Here is a 21452-nt window from a genome sequence, read left to right as displayed (position 1 = left end):
CAGCTCACTGCAACCTCTGCCTCTCAGGTTCAAGAGATTCTCCTGTCTCAGCCTCCTGAGTAGCTGGGACTACAGGCACGTACCACCATGTCCTCCTAACTTTTCTATTTTTCATAGAGATGGGATTTCACCATTTTGGCCAGGCTAGTCTTGAATTCCTGACCTCAAGTGATTCCCCTGCCTCAGCCTCCTAACATGCTGGGATTACAGGCGTGAGCTACTGCGCCCAACCTAGGTTAGCCAAAATTAACTGGAATTGAATGAACACATTTAATGGGAATTAGAGGCATGAGCCACCGTGCCCAGCCTAGGTTAGCCAAAATTAACTGGAATTGAATGAACACATTTAATGGGAATTTGTTAATAATTGATTTTGATAATTGGGATTTAATTTAGAAGACACCTTTCAGATGTAGTCTTAGATATTCAGGTATGTTTCCATTTCTATTATTGTGGGAACCTCTATATGTTTACATTCTTACATAATAAATATTTATATCATAATGGTTGCTCTGATACTCTTAAATGACATTATCTGTAGGTTTTATATTTTGAATATTGCACATATTAAGGCAGGGAAATGTTTCAGAACTCAAAAACAATTCAGTAAAGGATGGAAAGAAAAACTAGATGGTCCTTAAGAATTTAATTCCTAGTTAACAGGAAAACCCCCTTCTGAGCTTTACACTTAAAAACATATATAGTTAGTTCTAAATGCAGAATTTTTTGTTCTTCATTGCATTCCTATAGGTATGTTTAGTAACTTCTATTGCATTTTGAAATTTTATTTTTAATTTATAAAATTCTAGGATTTTCCTTTTCCTCTCATTTACCTCACAATCAGCAGCACACATACTGACATTTGCTTTTGTACAAATTATATAAAGTAATTTTCTGCCAACAAAGGATTAGATATTCTTTTTGTCTTTGTGCTTCTTGTAGAACATAACTACTTAATTTCCTAAAGGCCACTTTGATTCAAATTAAAGGGCTCATCTTACTTACTTCTACAGCTAAACCTTGGGGCAGGTGGAGGGGAACACTTTCAATCCTAACTTGGATGCTTTTCTTAAGTCAGTCTTAAGTTTACTTACAGATGTGTACAGCACATTTTTCACCATTTGTCAGTGGTACCTAGAACTGTTATCTACTGTGACATTTAGATGACAGGTAAACACAATTCAAATTTGGTTTTGGGCAACTTAATTAATCAGTTATACCGTCCCTTGTTGTAATTAGGTAATAAATTCTAAAATTCAAAAATATTTTTTGCAAGGCCAGTCAAAGGTTTAGCAAAAGCCATGAAAGGCCACATCCCTGGCTATTATTGCATTCGGCGTGTCTGTATGAATTTATTAGGTAGCTGAGGAGGGCCAAGGCAAATTCTTGCCCCGCCAGGCCTAGCATGTTCAGAACAAGAAGTACTGCAGAAACATTTAACTGCAGAGAGAAAGTATTGGTAGAGGGAGAGAACTTTTAAGTTGTAAAGGGCTTACTTAGCATTATTGAAGAGATTGAAAATTTACTTTGGAATATTTCATTTCAGTTAACCACTTTTCTCATGAACAGCCTTTTCTCTAGAATAAGAACTTTTTGAAGAGCCTAACAAAATAACATGCATCTATTTCATTGGTGTTTATGTACCTCCTCGTTTATAAAATGGAGATAGTAATGTCTAGCACAAAGGATTGTGTGGATTAAGTGAATTAGTGTGTAAGGAAATAGGAAATGTTATGTTATTGTGGAAATATATTAACAATTATTCAGTTTAGAAAATAAACACAAAAGTTTTTGATACTGTCCTCAAAGATGGCACCATACTATGTTTGTACTCTATCAATTCTTTAACTCTCTAGTTAGATTAGAAAAATTAATAAGTAGATATCTTTGTTTAGTGAAGTCTAAATTTAATTTTAAAATTGCATTCTAAAATGCAGCCAATTCTTGATGAGCCATATGTGAATTACCCAATTGTGAATTATTGGCTAGAAGTTTGCTTTTTATATAAATTGAACTGAACTTTAGGAAAAGAGACCAGGTGCAGTGGCTGACACCTGTAATCCCAGCACTTTGGGAGGCCAAAGTGGGCAGATTGCTTGAGGTCAGGAGTTTGAGACCAGCCTGGCCAACATGGTGACACCCTGTCTGTACTAAAAAATATAAAAATTAGCCAGGCATGGTGGTGCACGCCTGTAATCCTAGCTACTCAGGAGCCTGAGGCAGTAGAATCCCTTGAGCCTGGAAGGCAGAGGTTTTGGTGAGCTAAGATTGCACCACTGCACTCCAGCCTGGGAGACAGAGCGAGACTGTCTTAAAAAAAAAAAAAAGGGAAAGATGAGTGAGCAGATAAAGGAGCTTGAGTTAGTCTATAGAATAATAGGATAGCTCTCTGGACAGGTCAGTGACTCAGAATGTTGATGGAAGGTGTGTAACTGAGCAGAGAAAAGAAGTATGCCTTTATACCTGAAATGATCAGCTGAGTCTGATACACAGTTCTGCAACTCAGTCATATGGCCAAAGTACAAAGTGCAAACATTCATTTCATGAAAGGCATTTTGAATTAGATTGGGTCAAAGGCAAAAGAGAAAGCAACAAGGAAGACAGTAAATATGATTAGATTGTAAGTCTTTTTCTTAGCTCTTAGGGTACTGTGGCAGTAACTTTGTTGGCTATTATTTGAACAGAGGTAGAACATCTGTTAGTCTCAAGTATGACTAGCCACTTCATGTGGTGGCTAGTTAAAATCCCACTCTACGTGTGCCATATTAGAAGATTCACTGATCTCCATTGTCATGCCTTAGAGGATTGTGTCATGGCAAACAATGGTATGTAGTTTGTCAAGAGCATGAGTATTATGGCTTGACTGAGTACTCTGTTTCTAAACAACAAAACTTCAGAAATTAGGTTATAAGTTTTTATACTGTAATTTCTTGCCAGTTTGTAGGTGAGGTTTTTATATTATACCTTAGTTATCTCTGTCTTGTTTCCCTAGTATTTGTGTGTAATGTCTTTTATTCCTTAGACTGTTGTCTCTGTGGAAGATTACTGATACTCACACTGGTTTTAATACCAATGTTAGGTAACATTTATTGAGTGTTTACTGAGTGCCAGGTAATGTTCTAATTGCTTTACATATATTAGACTATGTATTCCTCACATGAACCGTATGAAAGAGATACTCTTATTGTTGTCATTTGAGAAGTGAAGAAATGGAGGCACAGAAAACTTAAGTGATTAGTCCAGTTCATACAGGTAGTATATGGTAGAACTGAAGCAGTTGGGCCACAGGTCTTTTTTTTTCTTTCTTTTTCTTCCGCCGCCTCCTCCTCCACCAGGTCTATGCCTTTAACCATCATACTATACTGCTCTTTTCTTTGTGAGTGCTATTTCCATGTGCATGTTATTATAGGGCATAGTAAATTTATTACAGAAGACCTTTCTGTTTTTTCAGCTTGTGAAAAATTTTATATCTTAAAAACTAAGCTACTAGATAGTATTCTCATTTTTCATGCTTATATGAAAGTTTAGCAAGTATTAAAAATTAATATAGTGTGCTCATATGCATTGTTTAAGAGCTAGTTTTATTGCTTCAGAAGACAATCATTGCAAGTTTAAGAATCCTAAACTAGTGCAAGTAATTTGTTGTGGGTTAATGTTCAATAATGAAACAATTGTTAGGTAGTCCACGAGTCTGTAATTCTTAATTTCTACCAAAAAGCTTGAAAAAATATTAGAACTGTACGGATTTTACCTTCAGTTGACCTTATAAATTAAACATGGCAAGTAGATATTTTCTGGTGTTTTGATTTATGTTGAACTTTGAATAACCCCTCATGATTATAATTCACTGGAAATGTTTGACATTAGCCAATTTTAGAACATTAGCCATGATATTGCCATCCTTGGTACTTTTTGAATTTCAGTGATTTAGAAGATAAAATTTATTAACCAATAATTCTCCTCCCTCCTACATCCTATTGCTCATTCCTCTCCCCTCTTGAGTGACTCAATTTTTGCCAAAGCAGATATTTTTGAAACACTATTTTTATCTCTCTCAAAATCTGAGAGAGATAAAAATAGAAATCATAATAACATAGCCATTGGGAGGTGATTCATATGTAAATACTGTTAGTAATGCTTTAAAAATTTGTTTGAAACCAAAGCCAAACGGCGACTCATTAAAAAGAATAATGGAAATATTTCTCCCTATAAAAATTGACAGTTATTAATTTTTCTTAAAAGAGGAAATGGGTTATAAAACCAAAATATAAAATATTGCAGTGTTACTGAGTCTTGAATATAGTATGCCTTAATATTTGTGCAAAAAATTTAATGTGTAGTTCTGACTGCCTGTTAAAAGAATTCTCTTTTTAAAAAGATTTATAAAAGTTGTAGAAAGGGATTGTATACATTTTATGTATGTTTTTAATTGTCTTTGTCCTTATCCTATGCACAACAGAATGACTTTCTGAGCACATTGAAAATGTTTTAACGATAGGTAATACGCACATATGGCATAAAAATTCAAAGGTGTATAAAGATATCCTGTGTGACAAGTAAATCTACCTCCGACCATAATCCCTTACTTCTTCCAGGTAAAAAACCTCTGTTGTCCATCCTTACAGAAACATTTTATGTATACATGGTTATATAAGTAATAGTACTTAATTGTTAATTTTTAAAAAATTTTGACATATAAGTGGATTATATGTCAAATGGATTATATACACACTTTAAAGGCTCTGTATTTTTTTTCTTAAAATTATACACTCTTTCATTTAGGTATTTATAGAGCTACTTCTTTTTAATGACTAGATAGTATTTTTATTGTTGACGTACAATAATTTATTTCATCAGCCTTCTGTACCCAGTTGGTGGGTATTTTAAGTATGGCTTTAGTGGATATTTTTGTGATGCTCTTTTGTTAAAAGGTGGGAATAAATCTTGTGATAGGTAGGTGATAAATTCCTAGAGGTGGAATTGCTCATCAGAAGAGCATACTATATCTTTTTAAATTTTGGTACATATTTACCAAATAGCTTGCATTTAACAGTTTGTGAGACTCACGTATATTTAGACCACTTAAAATGGATCCTTTCTTATGTAGAGTTATTTCTTTGTTCAGATAATTCTCATGGAAGATAGTATAAGCAGGTGTGTAATTCATGAATTTGCTAATGGTTTCCTATGATGTGGACAGATTAAGTGATAGCAATATATAACTATCAATTTTGTTTCAACTTTATATATGGCAGTAATTAATTTATTGGCCTTTGTAGCTAAGTGGGCATAAAGTGTTTACATTCAGACTATGATATTAGTGCCCCAAACTCTATTTCTATTTCTTCCACCAAATTTTATTTATTTGTTTATTTATTTATTTCTTCTTCCACAAATTTTAATCTTGTTTTACCTTTGTTTATTAGAGAATTTAGCTTTAAAGTGGTGGGGTTAGGGGGAGGGGATTAGGACTTTAATTTTTACCAAGAGATTTGAGAATTTGAGTAAATGCTAATATCAGTATATAGTGTTCAATAGCCTGTTCACGCCTACTATCTTCATGTTCATCTTAGCTAATCAGTTTACAGAATGTAGGATTTAGCATTTGATAGGTATTGACATAATTTTAACACATTAGTAGTATATAGAGTGGTAACACTATAAAGTCAGGTATGAAACCATATTATTTCCAGAATCTAAAATATAAAGAATAGGCATGTACTATAAGTTATTATACAGTTTCACTTTAATGCTCAAGGGATCTTGTAACATGGCCACTGACATCTGGGTTTTTTTTTTCCTCTTGCCTTTTTTTTTTTTTTTTTTTAAAGAGCTCTTTGGGTCCACGTCACACATGTAAGATATTGGTACTAAGCAAAATGCAGTCGATCTGCTACTAATGGCAGTATCTGTAGTCTTGCAGATATATCGTATGCCTTACTTTTAAACAAACCACACGGCTGCATTTAAAGGTCACTTTTTGCTTGACAGAACTTAGGGGAACTGATAAAGGCTACTTTTTGCCCAACCTTGATTCCTATCCACATTTATTTTTATTAGTATCAAAGTACTGTAAGTTCCATTGCCAACTAGGCTGAAGATTTCTTTTCACAGAGGATTTGCTTCCTTTCCCTCTATGGGAAAGTTCTGTATCCTTTAAATCATTTTAAGCTGCTTCATTTGAAAAATAATTCTTAGTAGTGTGCTCATGGAGTGGATTGATTGTGGCTACTGGGGAAATTCTCTCATGGCTTAAATATTGCTTTTCAAGCCTGCGAAGTGGGTGAATGAAGGGAGCCCACTCCTGGTGTGTGCAGTTTGTAGTGTGCTCAGGATGACGACTGACTTCCAAAAACCTCAGTGCAGCAAGACTAAAGGCATCAGGAGACCAGAAGCCACTTAATAAGAGATCAAAGGGGCTGTGTGTATATCAGCTTGAAATCCAGATAGTACAGATCAAAAGCTTGCCTTAGTGAGGCAGCTGCAGGGGGATGAAGTTAGCAGGAGGCCTCAAAGATCTTAAGTCAGGCCTGATGTTGAACTTTGCAGGGATTTCATGGCTTTGGAATACGAATTTGGCAAAAAATCCCATTGTGTCTAGTAGGGGCAAAAGAGAATAACAGGCAAGCAGCAAATGCTTGTCAGGTTTCTCATAGGGTAGCTTTCCTTTTAACATATGTTTATCCATGACAGTTTCTGCTTCATACTTGAAGGCATTGCTGAGGAGAAGAGGATCCTGAAGATGGTGAATATGCTGTATTACCTTTAGTGAGTGTTTCAGAAATGGCCAAACTATAAATATCAGTGTTTTTGGAATGGCCACGGAGAGCTAAAATGTGGGCGTAAATTAGGTGCTCAGATTTACTGCCATACCTTGCCATACCTGGTAATCACCTCTCTCCTGCAAAGTGCTCAAGATATTCCAGGAAGTGAGTGGGTATCAGCCTGGCTATGCATCTGTCTCTCATGTAATTAAAAAACAGAACAACTATTTGAAAAAAAAGAAAAAGAAAAAGAAAGGAATAGGAATCGTTCATCTAAAGAAGAAACTCGGTCCCCAGAGGTGTTTCATCACCAGTCTTCTACCTGTAGCAATGGGTGTGTTTTGGAGTTCCCACTTGAGTGTGATGCCAGTATTAAGAACCATGGTAGTAGATTAAGTCATAGACCTCCCTAGAGTATGCCAGAGTGATTGAATCAGATTAACAAATAGGTATTGGGAATCTGTTTGTTCAAGGCGTATTTGTGCTGCTTCGCCCTGTTTATGAGTGTCATTTGGAGCAGGCAGTGATCCAGAAAAGCCAGGCTGTCCCAGTGAGTGCCAGGAAGTGGTGCTGCCTCCTTCTGGTACCAAACGTCTAGTCTGTGAATGATGCTTGAAAGCAGATTGACTTGACTGGCTGATTCTTACACACCAATTCTAGGGCTCAAGTTTCCCTTTCAGCCCTTTCCTCTGTATTTTATTTTAATCTGATATTACGTTTATCAGTACAACACTGAACATATGGTATGGTTAAGAGGACTAGCTTACGAGTCAGAAAGGGCCCAAATGTCCAGGTTTGCATTCTGGATATACTCCTGGGACTCAAGCTTGTTAGTCTTTCTTATTCTCTGTTTACTAAAATGATAATATCTAAAATAGAAGTAATATTTGCTTTATAAGGTTACAAGACTAAATAAAAAGATGAATATAGGCTGGGTGTGTTGGCTCATGCCTGTAATCCCAACACTGGGAGGCTGAGGCAGGAAGATTACTTGAGGCCAGGAGTTCACTGTCTCTACAAAACCAAAAAAAATTAGCCGGGCATGGTGACATGCGCCTGTAGTCCCAGCTATTCGGGAGGCTTGAGCCCAGGAGTTCGAGGCTGCAGTAAGCTGCAAATACACCACTGCACTTTAGCCTGGGTGAGAGAGTAAGACTAGGTCTCAAAAAAAAAAACAAAAAACAAAAAAAACATATAAATGCCTGTGCTTTTCTTAACACAAAATAATCAGTATTTACTGAAAAAGGATGATGATGAAGGTTTTCAAAGATAGAATCTAGGTAGAGATTTGTTATGCTTGTTATTCATTCTCACCTTTAAAAGATATGAGTCAGTATGGAGACTATAAAAATGAAAAGATACACTCCTATATATAATAAATGTTTGCTGAGCATCTCGTCTTCCAGGTATTGTTCTAGGCACTGGGGAGCTAGGAGTGAACAAATTAGATGAAGTCTGTCCTCATGGAGTTTAAATTCAATTTGGAGTAGACAGACAGTGGACAAATAAGCATATATTACAACATTAATAAGGAGAACAGACTTGGTCACAGCTCTGTACAACATGTTGTAATTTTAACAATGGTGAAAGTAAGACAAAAAGAATTGCTGAATGTTATTTCTTGGGATCCAGAGAGGCCTCAGGGGGAATTGAGGTCTGCTGTGTGGACAGTAAGGGATTGGACATTCCAGCCACAGTGAATAACCCAGAATTAATAAGTTAGTCCTGATTTCATGTCTTTATTTTCTTTTGCAACTGAATTGCTTAATATTTTCCTTAACTTTCAAATTTTATTTCTTTTAATGAAAAATCCTTTGAAAACTTTGTGTTCTGATTTCTTCTTTGGAAAACGTGGTTTACTAGCTAACAGTTATGTGCTGCTTACAGTTCCCTCTTTTTTGAGGTTTCAATTTCCATGGCATCAATTACCCACGGTCAACTGCAGTCTGAAAATATTAAGCTATTTGTGAGAGAGACCATATTCACATACATTTTATTATAGTATATTGTTATACTTGTTCTTTTTTATTATTATTAATTTTATTAATCTCTTACTGTGCCTAATTTATAAATTAACCCTTATCATAGGTGATATTGTTTGCCTCTGTGTCTCCACCCAAATCTCATCTCAAATTATAATCCCCATGTGTCAGGGGAGGGACCTGGTGGGAGGTAATTGGATCATTGGTGGGGGTTTCCCCCATGCTGTTCTTGTGATAATGAGTGAGTTCTCACAAGATCTGATGGTTTAAAAGTGTGTGGCACCTCCCCCCTCATTCTCTCTCTCTCCTGCTGCCATGTAAGATGTGCCTTGCTTCCCCTTTGCCTTACGCCGTGATTGTAAGTTTCCTGAGGCACCCCCCAGAGCCATGCGGAACTGTGAGTCAATTAAACCTCTTTTCTTTTATAATTTACCCAGTCTCAGGTAGTTCTTTATAGCATTGTGAAAATTGACTAATACAATAGGTATGTATGTAAGGGAACAATCATAGTATATCTAGGGCTTGGTACTATCTGTGTTTCAGGCATCCACTGGGGATCTTCAAACATATTCCTTATGGATAAGGGGGGACTACTGTACTCTGTGTCAGGGATTGTTTAAAGCACTTTAGGTATATTGACTGATTTAATCTTCTCTACAACCTCCAAGCTATAGGCCCTGTAGTCATCCTTGTTTTATGGATAAGGAAAACAGATGCTGAGGTTAAGGAGTTCGCTCATGACCACCCAGTTAGTAAATGGAGGTGAGCTCCTGAGTCTGTGGTTTTGTCAGGTATAATCTGTAGACCAAAAACAATACTAATTCTTCATAATTATGGCTCAACTGAAAGGCAATAGAAATTTCTAGTTATGTTGTCATTCTGGAGAGACATACTTAATATAATTTTAAAAACTTTTCTTCAGATTATTCTTGAAGCCTTATGATCCCTTGCCTTTACTCCTCTCACCTGGCCAAAGGTCTTCACTGACATAATTTTTATTTTTTTATGTATTTATTGCCACCTGAGAGTATAAACTGTGTGCTTTACCTTGGATTTCCTAGCAGGACTCCTTGCCTTTTTCCTGTACAGTTTCAAAGTTAGCAAAGTTTTAATTCTACATACTGTGTGCTGTATATCAGCATTGGTTGACCTTTCAAGGATTAAAAAGAAAAGATCAAAACCCTGCAGAATCTTTTCTAAAGAATGAAGGGCATCCTGTCACTCTGACTTGGCTGTGTTGTCAGGCAATCTCCCAGTCTAGAGATGCCTCCTATCTTATAGTGTCTGCTCAGGAAGAATGAAGACTGAGGATGCCATGCTGTTCTGAGCCTCTCTTTGTGCACTCAAGAGGTTATAGATCTGCATATCTGGAGGGCATAGATTCAACCCTGTGTTTTCATCACGAGGTGAGGGGTTTAGCAGCTGATAGCACTGTTGGTCTAAGTCACATATGCTCAGTTGAATTTAGAAGGCAGTAAATGGGATGCAAACTGTTAACTCCTCAAACCCGTATGTCCTTTTAACTTCTTTTCCACCATAATTCTCATAGTAATAGTAATAATAGTAATGTTATTATAATAATAATATTATTACCATGAGAATTATGATGGAAAAGAACTTATTACTGTGAAGTGATCACTATGGACTTACTAAGCACATTACATGCCTTGTTGAACACTTTTAATAACTGTGGAATCTGTACTATTGTTATTTCCATTTACAAATGAAAAACTCAAATCTTCATGATTAAACAACTTGATCACTATCATTCAGCTAGTATTTGTGTTTAGGTTAAGTTGACAGTGATTCGTTTGGAAAGTTAAATTCCAAAATCAGTATTTGCAAAGCTTTTAAGTTTTTGTATATCTACAGTTTCCCTGCGTCATAATGACTTTCAACTAATACAATTTTTTTCTGGAAGATAATGGAGTATTTCTTATTTATAAATTCATATTCTACATTTATAAAAATGGTAAAGTGCACTTAACATAAAATTTACCATCTTAACTGTTTTTAAATGAATAGTTCAGTAGTGTTAAGTATATTCACATTTCAACTAATGTAATTTTTGTTATTTTTTGAGAGGGAGTCTCACTCTGCTGCCCAGGCTGGAGTACAGTGGCGCTATCTTGGTTCACTGCAACCTCAGCCTCCTGGGTTCAAGCAATTCTCCTGCCTCAGCCTCGTGAGTAGCTGGGATTACAGGTGTGCACCACCATGCCTGGCTAATGTTTTTGTATTTTTAGTAGAGACGGGGTTTCGCCATGTTGGCCAGGCTGGTCTCAAACTCCGGGTCTCAAGTGATCTGCCCATCTTGGCCTCCCAAAGCCCTGCGATCACAGGCATGAGCCACTGCACCCGGCCACAGCTAATGTAATTTTAATTATACTTGAGTACTACTGTCTGCCTGGTAGAACCTCAGGCATTTCAGCAAGATGATGGGGCTTTTAGATAAAGGATAGTTGTATGGTTTGTTTTGTTTTCCTTACAACTAGCAAAAGTCCTGGACCAGGACTGACTGGTAACCACATAAACAATTACAGCATGACATAAAATTTTCAAGAGATGAAACATCCAAGGAATGTATCTAATATACAAACAAGTTATTCAGCAGGAGACCAAAAGGGTTATGAGAAAGGAATAGTCTTCAAGAAGTGATTTCCATGGGACTCTTGGTTAAACCATTTAAAATACTGTGGTGCTTAAAATAGGTTTTTAAAGTACTAAACTTTATAGGATAAAAGTATGTGCAAGCTTATGTACTTTTTATTCCTTTCGAGAATGTATTTTGATCTTTTAGCAAGTTCCTTTGTCCACTTCTCTTCCATTTTACTTTTTATTGCTTTCTGTGCTGTGCTTACTGTGCAGCTCTGGGACTGTTTAGTTCTATGTCTGATGTGTGGAAAAATCTATTCTTACTGCCTAATAGTATTTAGGAAGTAATAAGACACAAGGAGCCAGGAACCGTATCAGTTTAATCTATCTTGAGTGGACTGAATATACTTTGTGGGCACTTACTTTGAACGTGATGGTGTTGTGGTAATTGGTATGATTAGTGTAATACTTTGCTATATTATACAATAGTTAAACATGGAGTTGGATTTAGATAAGATAGCTTGCTCATTATTCATTAGAATCAATTAGTTGTTGCTTTGCATTCACTATAAATACGTTTCTTTCTCTTTCCCAAAAGTAAATGCTTAGCTTATTGGTCAAATCAGAAGACAGTCTTTTGAAATTATTAATTATACCCTATTGTTTTAAACCAGAACTGTTCTTGTGATTTTAGTTCAGCTAATGGTTCCTGACATGACTTTCGTTGCTCCGAAAATGGCAAAGGAAAAAGAAAAGGTATTTTAAGATATATCTTATCGGCCAGGCGCGGTGGCTCACGCCTGTAATCCCAGCACTTTGGGAGGCCGAGGCGGGCAGATCACAGGGTCAGGAGTTCGAGACCACGGTGAAACCCCGTCTCTACTAAAAATACAAAAAATTAGCCGGGCGCGGTGGCGGGCGCCTGTAGTCCCAGCTACTCAGGAGGCTGAGGCAGGAGAATGGCGTGAACCCAGGAGGCGGAGCTTGCAGTAAGCCGAGATCGCGCCACTGCACTCCAGCCAGGGGGACAGAGTGAGACTCCGTCTCAAAAAAAAAAAAAAAAAAGATATATCTTATCAAAAAAGGACACATGCTGTCGTATGTATTTTGTTTTTTTTTTTTATAGTAAATGCCTTTTTTGAGTTTTGTGACCAAAATGTACATCAATTTCATTGCTGATGCAGTGTTTTGAATTAACTTCTATCTTTCCTTACTTTTTATAGTGGTTTTGTGAATGTTTGGGTAGAAAGTAGGAACAAATTTGAGTCAAGATACTCTGTCAAATTAAGATATAGGATTTTAGAGTTGAGAGAAGGGATCATAACTCATGTATCCAACTTTTTTGTTTTACGTTTGTGAGGAAACTGACTCAGAGAAATGAAGATACTCGTGAAACTGTACACATCCAGGTGTGGACCAAGCTAGGTCTCAAAACTCGTCTCTTTTAATCCACGCTCATCCTAACACTAATGGGCTGAATATCTGTCTTCATTGTCTTTCTCTCTTATATATCTTTTCTCCTTTTTAAAAACCTTGGAATTCTTGTTTTCTGACATTACTCACAATGGAAATTTTAGTTCATGCTAGCTGTGCCACTGAGCTTCTGCAGATCACTGTTTTCCTTTTTCCTTAAGGTGTATAAATCTGTATGTGTGTGTGCATGTGTATAAAAGAACTTTTCCTTTGCCTCTTTGTACCCAGTTCCTCCTTTTGCCTACCTCTGGAATGAAATAGTTCCTCCTTTTGCCTACCTCTGGAATGAAATGTCCCTTTTATTTAATTTTTAATGTTTTTTAGAGACAAAGTCTCACTGTATTGCCCAGGGTGGTCTCGACCTCCTGGACTCAAGCGATCCTCCCACCTTGGCCTCCCAAAATGCTGGGATTACACTGTGCCCAGCCAACTGTCTCCCTTTTAAACTTAATGGTTTCTTTCTGCATTCTCTATTTTAGCAACTTCCTTGAGATGTTGCTTTGAAAATTTATTTAGCTGTTAATTAATTTAGATTTTAACTTAATACTCCTTAGTTCAAATAATAATGGCCACATTTAAGAGTATCCTTTTCAAGAAGCCAATATTTGGCTACCTGCTGTTTTCATAGTTTCCTCAGTTGATCATTACTGAGTTGGAATAATTCTCTTATCCAGTATTACAGAGCTAACTATTCATGTTGTCCAGAAATTTGTGTGTAGTTCCTTTAAAATTATCTTTGAAACATACTTTCTCTTACTGAAATAAAAATACATATCCGTGGAATGAAGCTGAAAGCCTGGTTCTGTAATGATATGTGCTATAGCATTGAATTCATTGGTTGGTGGATTATTTATTTTCACTTGTAGAGTACTTTCTATTTCACAGTTGATTGAAGTTGTTTTGCTAGTCTTTCCTTGGAATCATTTCATCCTTGTGAAGGACCTCTGTAATACAGCTATAGAGCAGGTATTTTGTGTGGTGAACTATACAACACAGCCTAGAACTTTAATAACATACTATTAAGACTGTATACATTAGGCCGGCATGGTGTCTCATGCCTGTAATTCCAGTACTTCGGGAGGCTGAGGTGGGAGAATCCCTTGAGCCCAGAAGTTTGAGATCTGCTGAGCAATATAGGGAGACCACATCTCTACAAAAAATAAAAACGATTTAGCTAAATGTGGTGTGCACTTGTGGTCCCAGCTATTCAAGAGGCTGAGGTGGGAGGATCACTTAAGCCCAAGAGGTTGAGACTGCACTGAGCTGTGATTGTGCCACTGCACTCAAGCCTGGGTGACAGAGTGAGACCCTGTCTCAAAAAAGAAAAAAAAGACTCTCTGAATTAGCCATATTTCCTCTCATGAGTTTAGTCGACCAACTTTATATTTAATACACTCAGTTGACAGTAAGAGTCAAAATTATCAAAGGAAATAAACTGTGGTCCATCTCTTTGCCATCCTGCTGTGTGGTCTTTAAATTCCTATCCCGTTATTTAACGTCTTTAAAAGTTTGAGTGTTACATACAGAATAGATTTTTTTAAAAACAAACAAACCCAAAAGATATTCTTCATTTTGAATGTAGTTAAGTCTTTGTTACACCTTGTGTTTCTTTATTGGGGTAATACTGCAAAGCATATCAATGTTAAATATTAGAACAATTCTTGGTATATATCTCCTGTTCTTATTTCCTAAATGCCTCTTACTGATGCATTTGCCAGTTTATTACCTATGACACTTTTCTTGTTAATTCCTTCTGTCTCCTCTTTATGTCATGTTCTCTACTTCATGTCTTTTCACTGAGTTTGCCATGGTTGCTTGGATTTGTAGTCTAGGTTTTGGAGCAGTTTCACGGCTAGAGCTCTCCACATCTTTGAGTTGATGTCTTTGTCTGACAGAGCCCATTTCCGCTGAACCACCTCTCCGCTCCAGGTGATGCTCCTGCACTCTGCCTTAGCTTATGTGAAATCTGGTCTCTTTGATCTTTGGGAATGTACACAAATATTCATATAATACATTTTATGGACACATCAGAAACTTTGAATCCCATCCATTTGGGCATAATGATTATCACATGTTTGAATTTGTTCATGTAAAAGTCTTATGCCTACCAAATCAATGGATTCTTGAGAAAGTAACTGTGCATTGAAATTTGGCAAACAAATGCATGTTTTACCTGTACATGCAGGCATGCTACACATTCTGTACCCTCTTACTTTTCATCTACTAGGTACTGAAACATGAACCTCTAGTGGCCAAGTGCGATATTTAAGGGATTCAGTTTTATACACTTTGGTAAGATGATAAAAATATCTTCTAACATATTTGTCTTCTTTCAACACTTCATTCATTTAGCAAATACTTAAGTTAGAGAAGCAGCATCGCTTAGTGTGGCTAAAAGCACAAACTCTGGGATTTGACTGGCTGGCTTAATTTCTGGCTCTGCCATTTACCAGCCCTGTGCTTTGGTTAAGCTATTTAATTTTTCTTCATTTCCTCACCAGGAAAGTGAGGATAATGATAGTACGTACCTACCTCATGATGATGTGAGGATTAAATGGATTCAAATAAGTAAGATTCTGAGAACAGTGCCTGGTATGGCAAGAGCTTAGTGTGTGTTACCAGCTGTTGTTGTTATTCCTATATGATGCGATGTGGCTTTTGCTTTTGGTGTACTTGTCGCCCTGTGGGAAGAGAGAAACTAAACAGACAGTCATTCAACATTTTAACTACTCTTCAGTGCCTTCTCCGTGATAAGCATTGTAGTAGGCCCTGAAAATCCAGCAAAAAAATAAGCAAACACATTCTTGGTCTCATAAAGCTTACTTTTAGTAGGAAGTAATTTAAAGGAAGTCATTTACAATAATTTCAGTAAAATGTAAAAAGTATTTTAATGAAGAAAGTGCAACAAGCTGTAGATACATCTAACAGGAAGACCAAACTAATTCTAGAAGGTCAAACAGTAAAGGAAATATATTATGATAAATGCTGTAATTGAAGGTCTTTTTAGGTTTAGGGATATCACAGAGTAGGAAGTGCTTGGGTCTTCAAGGAGTAAGGGAATGCTTCTCATTGGAGGAGACACTTGAGCTGACTCTGGTGGCAAAGTCTAGACAAATGGCGGTGGGTCAGGGAGAGCATTCCTGGCTGAGGGAATGGCTTGCATTATGCCATGCAGCATGACAAGGCCTTTCACAATACCTGGGTTTCCATTTCACAATACCTGGGATAAAGTGTTGGGCAAATGGGAGTAGGCAGTGGTATGTGTGGGGAGAGTGAGAGACGAGATAGAACTGCAGCTCTGAAGGATTTTCCTTCCATGAAGAATAAAGGAGTTAGGACTTTATCCTGAAGGCAGTAGGTGTCCCTGAAGTATTTTAAGCAGAGGAGGAATTATAATCACCTTTTTATTTTTAAAGATGGTTCTATTATCTCTGTAGAAAATTGACTCATGTGGGCAAGATTAGAGACAGGTAGACCTATCAGGAAACTGTAGCAGCTGCTCAGAAATAACGAGAAGTTGAACCAAGGCTGTGGCAGTGGAAACGGAAAGGAAGAATCAGAAAAGATAAAAGGCTGAGATTAAAAAACTGACATGCCTTAGTGAGCAACTCAATGGAAGGGTGAGGGGGTGAACGGAATGCTTGGGTATATGCTGATGCCACTCAGAGGATATAGGGAGGCCGAGGCAGGAAGATCACTTGAGGCCAGGAGTTCGAGACCAGCCTCACCAATATGGCAAAACCCCGTCTCTACTAAAAATACAAAAATTAGCTGGGAGTTACGGCACACACCTGTAATGTCAGCTATCGGGTGGCTGAGGCACGAGAATCCAGCCTGGGTGACCGAGAGGGATTCTGTCTCAAAAAAAAAAAAGGTGTAGGGTACAACTTTCAGAAGTAAATGGGTTGAACCAAACATATGGGACACTGTTACAGCATGTGTAATAATATAAATCTTTTGAATAAAGAGGAAGAAAATTCCTTCAGAAGAGAATGGCTCGCATAGTACGTGTCTCATGTTCTATGATTGGTCTCTAGTGCCCTCTATTGGCTATTTAGTCTAAAGCAGCATCTTGATTCTTAAATACAATGTTCCTTGCAGTGTTATTTACCAAAAGAAGAAATATTAGAGATTTTAAAATTATGATGAAAGGTGATAAAAACTGATGGGGACTTTGTTTTCAGTAGGAAGACAGTTAAAATAATTTCAGCAAGGTGCTATTGGGGGTGTGCAAGTTGGCAGCACATATACTAAAATTGGAATGATACAGAGATGATCAGCGTGACCCTGGTGCAAGAATAACATGCACATTTGTGAAGTGCTTCATATATACATCTATGTAAATGTGCCTGGGGGCCTAGGGGTTGGGTAAGGGTTTTGAGAAGTATCTCTATAATATTTTGTTTGCTATAACATGTGCATAATGTCGTACACTGTATTTTCAGAAAATGGACCTTTCTGATGAGAAGCAGCCTGAGTCAGGCTGGTTTTTGAGCATTTTTATGCAGCAAAGCCTCAAGAATAGCAGCCACCCCAGTAGGCAGTAGCAGCTGCTGTTTTTCCATAGGGTGGCTGCTGCATGTGATGTAAAGGAAATGAAAGGAAATGACTGTTACTCATTAAAGCGATTTCATTCAGCTATGTGGGAAATCACAGGCAGAAAAGTCATCATAGAAAATGAAGCAGCGATTATACATAATGGGGCATCTTCAGAGGTGGCTAGTTTGTCCCCTCCCTGCCCCCCAAATAACAAAGAAGCTGCCTTTGGGTTCTGTCATCCAGGAAAAGGGGTGGTAGATTGGATTTATTGTTTAGCATAACTAGTGGTCTAAACCTGAATACATTTTAGTAAGCAAGCACACCTGTCACTAGTTTGAGGCCTAAAGAAGGCCTCACTTTGTGTAAATTAGTACTTACAATGACTTTTCTGGCAATAAGGGAAATATGTTCACCTTTCAAGAGTAGAAGTCTATTTCCATTTCCTTCTGGGGAATCTTCCTTTAAAATGTTCCTAAATTATCAATTCAATGGGTTGCATTTTGAAAACCTCCTCACCTATTTGGGTTAAAAATAGTATTTTTAAATTTTGGTGTTATATGAAACAGCAGAGATTGTTCACAAACAACTTAGTACAACCATTTATTTGCTTTTGGCATATTTTGCTGTTGCAGTTTTCTCTAAGAAAGTGTAGAAATTAATAATATGAAATAATGTTAGCTGCTGTGCATTTCATGAGAGGAATAAGCTATTATGTAGTCTCCCTTCTCCCCCCAATAAAAAAGCCTTTCATCAAAAACTGACATCCTAAATGAAGGAAATAATTGTACAGCTTATTTATTAGTGTGTCAAACTTAAAATGTAATGGTTTCATATTTCAGGATGAAAAGGGTGTTGTGATTCATGGTTGCCAGTGACAAAATAGACAGCTCTTTTATATTACCGTGTCCATTGCCTGCTGATATGCCACTGTGCTTTTTGGTTCTCTTCTGTTCTCTTCCTATGCAATAGCTCCCTCTACTTGAAAATACTCGTGTAATTATAGTTTAACAGTATTTTATTAGTGAGTTCCCTGGACTCTTTTTTACTTTTAATCCTCTTCATAAATACGTGGTGTTGTACATCAGAGCACGTAAGAAAATTTTGAAGAGTCTCTTGACTCGGGGGTAGAAAGGCAAGGTTACTTGCAAAACCCAAGATAAGTTACATTTGAAGACATTCTTCAAGGAATTAGCTGTGTAGCCTTTGTTGATTTAAATATGGCATATTTGGTTAAAATTCCATGCAGTACTTTGAAAATGAACCCTGATGTCTGAAACACAAAGGCATAGAAAACTGGATCAGAAAACTTCAAAAGAATCATCAGCCACTTCAAACAGACATAGCCGGGAACTTGGCAAATTCTTACTTTGCTAATTCCAAAGTTTTATAATTCCCACACAAAACCTAGCAGTTTTTCTCTACTTTCTCTGGAAGGGTTTAAGAGAGGCTAGAGTAGTAGAATCTCAGGTTACAATATCTTGCCTTGCGGAACAGCATGTGCATAATGAAATAATGGGAGAAGCATAGAGAAACCAATGTGAATGCTGCTGTGTTTGGGATGTCATTATTTTTTCTCCCCCTTGCTAGGTTAAAAGTTCTGTAATAGTGCTGTACACCTGCACCGTTAAGACAAATTAAGAGACTCTGCTCAATCATAAGATGGCCATATGAATATTTCTTTCTTCTCAATTTATTACTCTTTGTTTCCCATTTCTTCTGACCATTATGATGCAGAGCAAGCTGCAGAGGGAGGTGGTCAAGAGTAAGGACTTAAGAGCTAGGCTGCCTGGTTGGATCCTGGCTCTGCCACATATACGCTGGGCGATATTGGCTAGTTTCCTTAACTTTCTGAGCCTCGGTTTCCTCATCTGTAAAACACAGACAATAAATCTGCCTACATCCTGGAGATGTAAGGATTAGATAAATTAGTGATTGTCAAGCCCAACATATAGTAAGTGCTATATATCAGTTTGTTAAATAAATTAAAAAACAATAGTGGAGATATAAATTGGTTTTTTTTAACCAGGTATATTGAATGTCAATGTTTAATATCAAGAAATATGGGGTCCTCCCAATGGCGAAAGATCTGTACATTGCTTTTGTTCATAAATTCATATTTAACTATGTATTGGAATAGTTGTGACCTAAGGGCACTATATCATAATTTTAGGTCACATTATTTGTAAATATACTTTTTAAAATACAGTGGAATCTTCCATGGTTTCCATGTCTTTTCTGGATTTGTGTGATTTTATAGGATTCTGTACTACTGTGAAGGTATAAGAACGGAGTATCATTTCCCGTTTTATATGTATGATTACGTTCATGCTTTTCTTGGAGCTTACTTATGACTCTGGAGGAGTAACAGACAGGCTTATCTTGGGTCCATCACATGACTGTGCTTGAGAATGTCAGAGAATCTTGCCCAACTGTTCCCAGACCTCTTTTGGTCCCACCAAGTATCAATCACCAAAAATTTTAACAGGAAGTCTATATATTTTGGGCACTCAGACATGCCACTGAAATTGTTAAGATTATATTTTCACCTTGATACAACCTGATATTTGCGTGATGTTTTATTTATTTATTTTTTGGGACAGGGTCTTGCTGTGTCACCACAGCTCTGCAGTGAGTTCTGAACCACAGCTCACTGCAGCCTTGACCTCCTGGGCTGAAGCAATCCTTCCACCTCAGCAACCCCTGCTCCACCCCCCAGGTAGCTTGGACTACAAACACACACCACCACACCTGGCTAATTTTTGTATATTTTGCAGAGATGGGATTTTGTCATGTTGTCCAGGCTGGTGTTGAACTCCTGGGCTCAAGTGATCCTCCTGCCTCCCAAAGTGCTGGGATTACAGGCATGAGCCACTGCACCTGGCCTTTTAATTTTTTTGATTAAAAAAACTTTTTCTAGCAAGAAGGTCTTGCTGTATTGCCTAGGCTAATCTCAAACTCCTGCGCTCAAACAATCCTCCCACCTCAGCCTCCCAAGAAGCTGGGATGGTACAGAGGTGTGCTACCATACCTGACTTAGAGTGAGATTTTAGTTTATTTTTACTTGTTTAGAAGATTATCACCAGAGTGCCAGACGCATGAAGTAGGTGGTCAAATAAGACTCATCAGTCAACTCAAGCTGTCCTAAGGCTGCATATTATTTTTCAGTGCATGGACTCATCTTTCTCTTTGCTCGATTCATAGGACCCTTTAGATCCTACAAGATCAGTGATTGTGATCCGCTCCCTGGTAGCAGATGGTGTAGCAGAAAGAAGTGGGGGACTATTACCTGGAGACCGCCTGGTCTCAGTCAATGAATACTGTTTGGACAACACCTCACTTGCTGAAGCTGTGGAAATACTGAAAGCTGTGCCGCCAGGCATAGTACGCCTTGGCATCTGTAAGCCGTTGGTGGTGAGTGTTGTATTTTGTTAATATAGGAAGTAATAATAGTGCAACAGTTAAAAACACAGATTTTGGAGACACATATACGTGGCCAAGAATTTCTGTTCTACGTTTACTATGTGTGTGACCTTGAGCAGGTTTCTTAATGTCCTTGACTTATAATATCAGAAAAAATAATGTCTCCCTCATAGGGTTTTGGGATTTAAAGGTTATATTCATTAAGTACATAGCATATTATTACATAAATACTAGCTGCTAATATTGCTAGTTCTACTACTATCACTCTTACTACTATTTTCATCTTCATGCTTTTAGCACAGACTTCTAAGCTCTCAGCACATTTCTTATATGTAAATTATTATTATTGTTATTTTAGAGACAGAGTCTCTCTCTGTCATCCAGGCTGGAGTGCAGTGGCACGATCTCTACTCACTGCAACCTCTGCTTCCTGTGTTCAAGCGATTCTCATGCCTCAGCCTGTCAAGTAGCTGGGATTAATGGCATGTGGCACCGTGCCTGGCTACTAATTTTTTGTATTTTTAGTAGAGATGGGATTTCACCATGTTGGCCAGGCTGGTCTTGAACTCCAGAGCTCAGGCAATCTGCCTGCCTTGGCCTCCCAAAGTGCTTTTTTAGGGACATGAGGCACTGCACCTAGCTATTCTTATATGTAAATTAAAATAAGTATCCTTTTTAA

The 21452-nt window shown here is 37.5% G+C and overlaps 1 protein-coding gene and 1 non-coding gene across 3 annotated transcripts in view; both read left to right on the top strand.

Annotated features, from left to right (window-relative positions):
• PATJ (PATJ crumbs cell polarity complex component) overlaps positions 1-21452 on the top strand; it is a 422851-nt gene that overhangs the window by 101333 nt on the left and 300066 nt on the right. For both annotated transcript variants that reach the window (XM_023187375.3, XM_023187368.3), the window contains exon 18: positions 20555-20764. In XM_023187375.3, the coding sequence (XP_023043143.2) occupies positions 20555-20764 (210 nt within the window). The remainder of the gene's footprint in view (positions 1-20554; positions 20765-21452) is intronic.
• Positions 17043-17147, top strand: LOC111524057. Its single transcript, XR_002725679.1, has one exon. It is a non-coding gene; the product is annotated as a U6 spliceosomal RNA (small nuclear RNA).

The sequence above is a fragment of the Piliocolobus tephrosceles genome, chromosome 1 (assembly GCF_002776525.5).
Source record: "Piliocolobus tephrosceles isolate RC106 chromosome 1, ASM277652v3, whole genome shotgun sequence".
NCBI lineage: Eukaryota > Metazoa > Chordata > Mammalia > Primates > Cercopithecidae > Piliocolobus > Piliocolobus tephrosceles.
This window is presented reverse-complemented; position numbering and strand designations above follow the sequence as displayed.